Genomic DNA, 9,841 nt, shown 5'->3' with positions numbered 1-9,841 from the left:
CGGCAGAGAGTCCGTCGGGAAGTTCCCCACAAACGAGACGTGACCTAAAGAAGAGAAGAATTTTATACGAAGACGCACCTGGAAATGGTCCCTCCCGCAGATCGCTTTTTCAGATGCACGTGGACAAACCTTCGAAAACTCGACCACGGCCAATACTTCCTGCACCTTCAAAAGAAGGTGACGGGAAAAAACGAAAGCTTGCAAAGAGAAGTGAATCTTCAGCAGAGCCATCAACGCCATCAAAACAAGAAGAAATTCTGTCGCAGTCTGGTTTGCTGAACCCATTGGTATTTTAAATAACTGTACACCATTGCATATTAGTGTGATAGATTAGTTCTAGGCTGCTAGATCCTTCAAGCCTTGATATCAAAATGTGAATTTTCATACTGCCCTTCAAGCGTGTTTAACATTCTCAAGCTGAAAGCAATATTTGACATGGTAAATTCTCACATGCATGATACAAGCTAAGTGAGGAGAAATTTCATCCTGATCTCTCTGCAGGATTAAAAAATAATGTACCTAATGTTTAAGCAAGTTTATGCTAAGCTTGGCGGCTTATATTAGCTATCAAGAGATACAATTTATTATAATATATAGATTATTATTTGAAACACCCAGTAACATAATAATAAAAAAATGCTTGTTGTGTTACTTCTGTCTTTAATAATCTAATTGCATAATGGTTCAGTTGTTGAGTTTCAGATGACCTTAATATAGAGACCATCCTGTTGTGTTTGAAGTTAACATTCAAGCCAAATATGTAAGTTACCAGTAAGCTGTACTTTTTCTTTTTGAATCAACTAAAAAGTCATGTCAAATTATGTTAACATTATGTATTCCTTATAGATAAAGATGATAAACAGTTTACTGAATGTCTGTAATTTTATGTAACTCATTTTTTACCGCTCTTGCCCCAAAAAGAAAATAAATAGAATGCAAAAAAACAATAGTGAAATTAATTATATATATATATTATTGTTTTGGGCTTTTTAAAACTTTCTATCAGCTCAAAGATGATCCTCTTTTGGAGGAAGGAATGAAAACTGTTGATACGTTGGCCACACTGATGTTGACTGGATGCACAACCCACCAGATTGCTGAGATAATCATGCAATGCCAGCCTTTAAGAAATGCAGTTAAGCATTTCTTCTTGAAAGATGTCAATGAACAGTGTCAGAAACTTTGCAACAGGAGTGCTGAAAATTCATCTGTACTTCGTATTCCACCTTCCAAGCACAAGGTAATAATATTATTACTAACAAAACTTTAGTTAATTAAAATGTCTTATGGCTGAGATAGCGTGGAAAGTAAAATGCATTCAGGTATTGTAATTAACATATAAAAATGTAAAATTCACTCAAAATTGGAATTTGATCAAAATAATTTTTTGGAACCCTGAATAAAAGTAAATAAACATGACACATTTTTATAATCAAGGGAAATAACATACCATAAATGTATAATAATAAGCACTTAATGACTGGTCATGAGGGAAACAGTTAATTTTGTTTACCAAGAATTTCAATGTTTCCAGAGGCAAAGCCAACATTGAGATTACAGGGAAACAAAATTTACCATTTGTTATATAGATTGAAATTTTGAAGCTGGAAGTTCCTTAAACCTCACTCTAACCGCAGTCATCGCTCAACATTCACAGGTAATATTGCATTGTTACCCTCTGATGTCATAGATTTTTTGCAATGTAGCCTGCTCTTGAGATTTTGGTGAGAAACAGCTTCATTGTTAGATGTCATGTGACCCCGAAGTAACCAATGAGACCACACACTGTTGAGAAGAAATTTCCAGCTATATAACACTGTATTTTATGCTCTAGGAAAAAAAAACTGTTAATCTATTTCAAATTGATTTCTTTAATTTAGGACTTGAAGAATTTCTCCTGGGAAAAGGTTATCACAGAAATGAAGGAACATGTCCCTGATGTACTGGATGTCCTAGTTGCTGTAGGCATTCCAAACATGAAAGCTCATGAAGACAGTGAAAAGCAGATTGCCCCACTTTGTACCGCATATGGTATACTAATGTTTACCCGGTGGAAAGAACTGAGCTTGATACAGAAGATGAACAGTATATTGCTCAGTACTGGACATGCTACTGAAAGGGTATTTAATGTATCACAAGAACATTATCACCTCTGCTTTCATGTGCATCATTGCAGCCATACCTGGACCTAGGAGAACTATATTTTATTTTTTAATTGGTTAAATTTTATCCACAGTGAATGTTGCTAAAGACAAATGCAGATCTGGTAATTTGTATTTTTAATTAATACTCTTGCAGACAATGAAGAGGCTTAACAGAGCAGGTGTTACAATGACTAGGGAAACCTACAGGAGCATCATGGATGACATTGGGTCTGACTTAACAGGTAGATGAACATATTAAACACATTCAAAATAATAATAATAATAATAATAATAATAAGAAGAAGAAGAAGAAGAAGAAGAAGAATGAAAATAATACTTTATTAACCATAAACTCTACAATACAAAAATAAATGATCGCCTTTAGTGTAGCTTATTATAATTAAAAATATACTTACATGCTGTCTTTTTTTTAAATCTTCAGCAAAAAATATACCAACTCTTGTTATTATTAACTGATAAATAAAGGAAAAAATTATGAATAAATTTTATAAAATGATAAAATGCTTTTTGCTATAAACTCAGTGTCAAATTGGCAGAAGGATAACACTATTTAATGGTAGTAATAATAATAAGAAGAATAACAATAATAATAATAATAATAATAATTATTATTATTATTATTATTCTTCTTCTTCTTCTTATTATTATTATTATTATTACTACCATTATTATGATAATTAATCCTCTTTAATTTACAAGTTACTCGTTCTCCATTTCTATGCAAAATCAACCTCCTCCCACACATTAGAATACTTAGTAGGTCAGTCTTGAATTTGAAAAAAGTAAACATCAATACATGTTTTACTTTGGGAACTCTGAAACAATACCATACATTCAAAATTTAAATAATGTGTAATTAAAATGTGTTGTGTGTTATAAAAGAAAGATTCTTTCAAGTGGCAAGGATCATTCTTAAAGGAAAGTTACGAAACGTTTTTTCTGCTTTTGAATAATTTCAATCATTCTATATCTATACATGTATGTACTGGTAGGTATAAAATTTCATAAGTTGTTTAAAAGAAGTTTAAAACACTTTGTTCTTTATTTCTTAAATTAACAGTCACCATAAGAAGGCATGTGTCAGCTGGATGTGTGCCCAGGTTATTCTTTGATAATCTGGACTTCAAAATATTGGTTAATATCATACTGCAGAATCACCGCCAGTCAGATATGCATTGGATTGCTCATTATGTAACCTTTGACAGAGTACCCTCTGACCACCTCAATGATTCCAAACCTATATCAGATAGCACACGATTTGAGAATATTGAGTACCTACTTTGTCAAAGTGAACTTGAGAAGTTGCGAAGTGATTTCATTGTCTTAGTGGCCCGTATTCTTGCTGAATTCTTTGAATTCATGGAGCCTCACAAGTCTGCGATACCAAAGCATATCCAACACAGGTAGGAGTAATGTTATATTTAGTGAAAAAAAAAAAGCCAAACAAGCCCAAGGTTTTACAACCCTACACCAGCCTGCCTTCATGGCCAAAGACATCTTTGATTTCCTTGTGTTCCTGCATAAAAAGGAAATGGTAGACACATGCTTTGCAGGCTTATCAAGAATCTTGGTAGACTATACTTATTAACTTGCTCCAGTGGAATACAAGAGTTCTTGCCAAGGAAAAGTGTGGTCTATTTGTTATTTATTTAAGATACAATGATATTTATCTTAAATTAACAGAGCTTTTGTATGTTGTGTTTAATATTTTCAGGTACTCTGAATTCATGAAGAAAAAGTCTGTCATTATTGGACTGCCAGTAGTACCTTACAATCAATCCAAGCATTCAGATGTTTGCCAATACCTTGAACATGTTCAAAAGCTACTGGTTGATATCTACAAGCCACAGGTAATGAATATTTATTAACTTACAGGTAGAATAAATTCAAAGCAGAAAATTAGAACTTAATGTTAGAGAAAACCATCAAATGTCACCACAAGGGCTTCAATCCTAGATCATATCATTAAAATTCAATAAAATATTAAATGACAGACAAGGGTATCAGTGATTGTTCCTGTTTTAATTGACATAATATATTACATATATTTAAATTTAATGCAGGTACAGTAAAAGGAGGTTATGAGTCCACACATGATAAAAACAGAGAAATTTTTAAAACAGTTCTCAAATTTCTAACTTATAGGCAAATCTTTGTTTCCTTTTTTTGCCTTTAGTTATTGACATAAAGAGTTTGATTCCCTGATCAAGCTATTATAAAATTAATAAAATCACTGAATATTGAAAGATCGAGCATAACAATTTCACTTATCTCTAGCCCAATGTAATAAACAGTTTTGTAGCAATTCTCTTCCATGCATGAAAACGCCCTATTGTTTTTTACAGAACCAAGACATGCCAGCTACTGCAGATGAAGTACTCAAGAATGTTAAAGTGCCAATGGGAGGAGACCTCCTTGGCCGAGAACGAATTTCTGGGGCCAAAAAGACTAGACTTGGGTGTGACAGTGCAGCAGATAGATTTGAAAGTATTGTTGAGACGCCTGCACTTTGGCATGCAAAACAATCCTTTCTAGGGGTTAGTTTCAATAATCTGATTATTCTTTATTTCAACTATCATCTTTTGTTTGGCTTTAGTTAGTGACCAAGTAATTTAAGTCCCAATCAAAAATGAAAATAGCAGGATGGGTCCAAGAGACAGCCATTGACATGTTTTTTTTTTTAAATGTCCTTTATATTTGTCTTCAATTCAACTGCTTTGATTGCATGCAGGTACTCTTTCAAGTTTTCAATAATTTGGTAGTATAACGAAGGCAGCAGTTTCTCCTCAGTTATATCGAATCTGAGCATTAGCATGGGAAAGGTTTGAACTCACAACCTCCCACTTGGAAAGCTGGCAGTCTTCCAGCTGTGCAAGGTCCAAGGTTGTCCATGTACACGATTGAATGGTTATTATAATGTCTAAACTAAACTAAAGAAATTCAACACCAGTATAAGTTGAAATCAACTTGAATTTCCTTTCAACTAACAGCAGATGTTAGTCAGAGTGCCCATTTTATCAATTAGTAGACAATAATAATTTATTACTTAACATTGCTTATTCTATTTATAGTATATCTGGGAGAAACTTTACAAGCCAACTCCTGCAAGTGGTAGAAAAGACACTGGCACTTTGTATCACTTACGGCAAAATTTCGGACTGGTTAATGTGCCACCAAGGGTTCAAGATAACTACTCAAGTTGTGAGTCGCTGATGTTGTCAGCAACAAAGGCTTACATCTGTGCAGCATTCATGGCATGGGCAGGGACAACAGACACTGCTACCTCTCCATCATGGGCGAGTTCTATTACCAAGGAGAGAAATTCAGCAGTGCAGTGGAAAAGCCTTCAAATTCAAATTGGCAAGTTTGTTGATGAGTATGTGTTGACAGAGTTTGATATTGAAAGAACCTGGCAGGAGCAGCTGGAACAAAAACTCCAACAGAAAGAAAACCAAAGGATATCAAGATCCGCTAGCAATGATGATGAGACAAATGCAATTTCATCCCCGGCTCAGCAACCATACTCTTCTGGTATGTCTATGTACAGAGTATTAAGCTATGTTAGAATAATAATTACAACTATCTCTCTTTCTTAAAAAATAACACAGCTCACCTCAAAATCTGCTTCACTGGTCTGCTTAGTAAGGTGAATGTGTTTGATATAGGTAATCACATGATTTCGAATACAATTTGGAATTTTGGAATTTATTTGGAATAAATAAGCAAGAGCAAATTTTTCAAAGACAACCAAGGTGAGTGCGATTTGTAGTATTTGAAAAAATTTACTTAGTGCTTATTTGTTCCAAATTGCACAAGAAAAATCATGTGATTACTTGTTAATAATATACACGAAAAAATTCCAGATGGTGAAGCAGAAGAAATGCACGCGTATCATGCAATCAGGAAAAAATTACACCATCCAGGGTGCACGCTTGATTTGAAAACAAACAATTTGATTGGTTGTGACCAAACCCTATTGTTTATTAGCCAATCATAATCCAGAGTTTCCATGTGTAATTTGCACTGGTATTACACTTTTTGCACTGTGTTACAATTGAACTGCACTGTTCTCAGCCAAACAGCAAACAGAATCAAGTAATTTTTTTATGTTATTATATTATTAGCAACCTTCTTTAGATATCAAGCAAAAGTCATATTTTTATGGTCATTATTCTGCAGGTTCTGTTGTCATTTTGCTGCAAAAATCTGAAGATTACAAAGTTCTAGCAGTTGGAAAAGTTATTGAAGTTGATGCCCATATTTCTGTGCCAGAGAAGCATGTTCCTGTCTTTGTAGCATCTATTGAGGAATGTGCCTATGGTAAGCTTGCACCTGGCAATGTTGTGTTTTGGCCCACAGATCTCCTCGCAGTGTACAAGTCTCCAACAATGGAAACTGCAGAAACATCACAGACATCCAATAGCAACCTCAATAGCAACATTTCTGACATCCCTCCTGGTAGTGAAGAAGATTGCTATCTCAATTATGGGTTGCAAGTAATTCAACTGGGAATGATGCTAATGCAGCTTAATGATACAGAGGCTGAGGGAGATGGAGACCGCAGTCTTATTAACTGGAAGATGCTTCTGCTGTATTTTAGAAGTAGGCCAAGGGGGAAAAAATACGCCTTCGAGGCTATGCGATTTATAACTTGTGTCAAGGGTTTGTACACAGAGAAGATTGCCCATCGAGTGTTACATGGCCAGTTTGTAAATCCAAAGGGGGGAGAAGGATCCAATTATGCAAATGACTTAAAGATGGAACACCTAGTTGGAGACAACAAGGTCTCTCTCAGGGGACTGTGTGGAAACAAAACACTGAAAGCTGTCCAAAGATGTTCTGCTGCAGCATATGGCCTTAAAGAATGTTGCACCCAGTATGACGACGAGTGTGGCATACACCCAGAGTCAACCAAGCACACTCATGCTTGTACCACCGAAGATGTCAAGGCAATGTTGGCTATTTTGCAACAGGCTAAACCTTTTCATTACCAAAGAGGTAGAACACTTCATTCATTTCCAACTGTAACAAAGAGTCCTCTAGACCAGTTGGATGTAGCACTGCTTAACACCTGGCTGACAAACCACAAGCGCAAGCTTTTTTCTGGTATCCATGACTGCAATGAGGAAGACAATGCTGAGGAGAATGAATTGAGTGATGGAGATGAAAACACACCAGAAGAAGATGATTGAGATGATTAATGTATCAAAGTGCTTCGCCTCAGTTATTTCATAAGGACAATCATGGCCCTTCTGAGTTAATAGTCATATGATATAAATGTGACAATGCTTTGGCTATTAGTATGCAACAAACAGAAAGTACAATGTGTCTGACTTTCGGTTAGCTTGGCAATCAACGGACTACTAAAAAATTGGATGCTCACTGAAAGAAAGAAGTTATTGCTGGTTTAAGACAATCACAGTGAAGTTTCTATTTTTTTAAATTTATAACTGGTTTATGCTTGTTCATAAAAGCAAACAAATGTAGGTCTGGTCTCCTTTAGCTACACTGGAAATAATATATTTCCCTTGTTCGATCAACAGTTGAATTTGTGATAATTGGCTAGCAGAGTCCATGAAACCAGACAAAAGCACCCATTCGATACCATTTGTTTGCCCAGTTATTGTAATTCTTTTCTAAGGATAAGATTTCACAAAAAGATTTCACCTCAAACCATTGTAAAAACCTTAGGTCTTCCTTTGGAATCCATAATCCTGTGTCAAAAATGCTTACCAAAGGTAGTCATTGTCTTGCAATCACTGTGCAAAAAAACGGTTTTGCTACAGTACAATAGAAAAGAAGGTTAATAAATGTGTCATTGTCAAACAAATGAAAGGGTTACTTTCACAAGAACTATGGTAGTGTCATGGTGGGAAATGAAAGGCAAATCATATTTGGTAACTTTGCTTGATCAGTATCATGACCACTCTTTTATTTCTAATAAAGAAGTGCACAAACACATGAAGCTGTGATAAGAAGTACAAAACAATAATGGACTCATGCACTTCTCTTAACTGAAGAGATAAGCTTCAACTTACACAAAGTTAATTAGATTGCACAATTCACTCGTCATAATATTATAACCTGCCTGCGAATTAAATTGTCAGTACATTTTCATTACCGGGTATAACCACAACAGATAGAAGCCATGCTTTAAACAAAACAGCATGGGAAATCGACTCATGTAATGACAAACTCAGCTATCTGATTATTTACACCAATGATACAACTTGAGACTTTGTTTTTCACACTTTCTGAATAGCCTGCGTGGCAGGCCGTAGAAAGGAGCGCCGGAGTGTAGGGAGGGAGGGAAGAGGGACGGCCTGCAAGGACGCTATTGTTTTCTTCATTCCGCCCCCTAATTAAATATGCAAAACCCACTCAACTGTGGAATGTCTGGCTGTCATAATTATCCAATCAGAATCACGCCGCTTTTTTGGCAGCAAATTCTGTACCTGTTTCCGGTTTCCGTATGTGTTGTTTTCATTTTTTGCGCGAGAAAATGAAATAATTTGAATATCTTTGGAGGATGGAAAAAGGGAAAAGAGGCCGGCTCAAAAAAGAAAACAATTGTAACGATGTTTGTAGAGTTTGCCAGGCGAATCTGAAGGTGACATATGGGAACTGTGTGGCAAAATCGTGTGTAAATATATTTAAACCGTTTGCGAGAAAAGAAATATTCGGAGTTGTTTTGAGCGGATCTCTGAAGAACGTTGGGATAACAGTGATTGCTTCTCACAACGAGTCGCAAGTGGCCTGCAATGCCTGTCATCGGAAGATCAAAAACTTGTGTGAACTTTTCCCATTCATAACTACAGGTTTAGCGCTGAAGAGAGAAGAAAACAAGGAGAATTCCGAAGGTGCAAAGAGAAAGTTACTCGACGTTTTGTCGCCTGCAGCACGCAGCAGTCCTCCTAATCGAAAAAGCGTAAGAACTAATTCTCCTGAACTAATTCTCCTGAAACAAAAAGAAACGAAAAAGTAATGGAAGCGTCCAATGTGAAGAGCAAAAAATCTCTACAATTTGACGACCGCGGAAAAACCGGCGATTTTTTTAGAGCAGTTCATTGCAATGTGTTGTCTAAATGCAACATTGACGATTTGGATATGTCGTTTGTATATTAAAATATACAATCCCTCACCTTAAACCGGTCCATGTTTCAACTGTATGCGACTCATCCACAACACAAGCCACTAAACTGCTACTGAAAGTAGTGTTCTTCTTCAGTGATTGAAGAAATCGCTTATCTGTGACACTTTCCGCTGATGCATAGACAACATTAAAATTCCCTCCTTCGATGTCTTCCAAATTACCTAGCTTTTGAGCCAAATTACAAGCAGTCAAATTCATGGCTTCGACTTCCATAACCTGGTCGTTAATGATACTGACAAGAGGCGTTATGACTAACAAAGAAGCATAATTTCCTGCTCTTTTCGCGAGCAACACAAGAAGCTGAAAAATTAGACTCTTTCCATAGCCTGTTGGTAAAACGGCTAAAAGATCCTTTTTCTCAAACAAATGTCTGATCGCCGTCTTTTGCTCTGCTTTTAGCATGAATTTGATTCCATTTTCTTCCAAAGATCGCATCGTTTCCTTCAGCAACAGTTCAAACCGATCCGCCATGGTGAATATTGAATTGAGAAGACCGATGCCCTTGCATGACAGGTCGCTAACC

The 9,841-nt window shown here is 35.9% G+C and overlaps 2 protein-coding genes across 2 annotated transcripts; one reads left to right on the top strand and one right to left on the bottom strand.

Annotated features, from left to right (window-relative positions):
* The first annotated feature begins 690 nt into the window (after window positions 1-690).
* Window positions 691-8,416, top strand: LOC137997695 (uncharacterized). The gene is made up of 10 exons (XM_068843892.1): window positions 691-760; window positions 1,007-1,240; window positions 1,590-1,657; window positions 1,881-2,120; window positions 2,299-2,386; window positions 3,226-3,568; window positions 3,880-4,015; window positions 4,511-4,702; window positions 5,237-5,696; window positions 6,345-8,416. The coding sequence occupies exons 4-10, from the start codon at window positions 1,920-1,922 to the stop codon at window positions 7,355-7,357; spliced, it is 2,433 nt and encodes an 810-aa protein (XP_068699993.1). The 5' UTR covers window positions 691-760; window positions 1,007-1,240; window positions 1,590-1,657; window positions 1,881-1,919; the 3' UTR covers window positions 7,358-8,416.
* A 517-nt stretch (window positions 8,417-8,933) lies between these two features.
* LOC137967696 (uncharacterized) lies at window positions 8,934-9,789 on the bottom strand. The gene is made up of 2 exons (XM_068814237.1): window positions 9,308-9,789; window positions 8,934-9,123 (listed from the first exon to the last, which is right to left on the bottom strand). Exons 1-2 carry the CDS (start codon window positions 9,787-9,789, stop codon window positions 8,934-8,936), a joined length of 672 nt encoding a protein of 223 aa, XP_068670338.1.
* Window positions 9,790-9,841: the final 52 nt, after the last annotated feature.

Source organism: Montipora foliosa, chromosome 1, assembly GCF_036669935.1.
Source record: "Montipora foliosa isolate CH-2021 chromosome 1, ASM3666993v2, whole genome shotgun sequence".
Taxonomy (NCBI): Eukaryota; Metazoa; Cnidaria; class Anthozoa; order Scleractinia; family Acroporidae; genus Montipora; species Montipora foliosa.
This window is presented reverse-complemented; position numbering and strand designations above follow the sequence as displayed.

Bases quoted from the DNA above. Each gene is read 5' to 3' on its own strand.
- LOC137997695 (XM_068843892.1), top strand. From the start codon at position 1,920: ATGAAGGAACATGTCCCTGATGTACTGGATGTCCTAGTTGCTGTAGGC. The intron at 2,387-3,225 runs GTAGATGAACAT...TTAAATTAACAG, and splicing joins CATTGGGTCTGACTTAACAG to TCACCATAAGAAGGCATGTG. The intron at 4,703-5,236 runs GTTAGTTTCAAT...TTCTATTTATAG, and splicing joins CAAAACAATCCTTTCTAGGG to TATATCTGGGAGAAACTTTA.
- LOC137967696 (XM_068814237.1), bottom strand. From the start codon at position 9,789: ATGGCGGATCGGTTTGAACTGTTGCTGAAGGAAACGATGCGATCTTTG. The intron at 9,124-9,307 runs GTGAGGGATTGT...TTTTTGTTTCAG, and splicing joins GAAACATGGACCGGTTTAAG to GAGAATTAGTTCAGGAGAAT.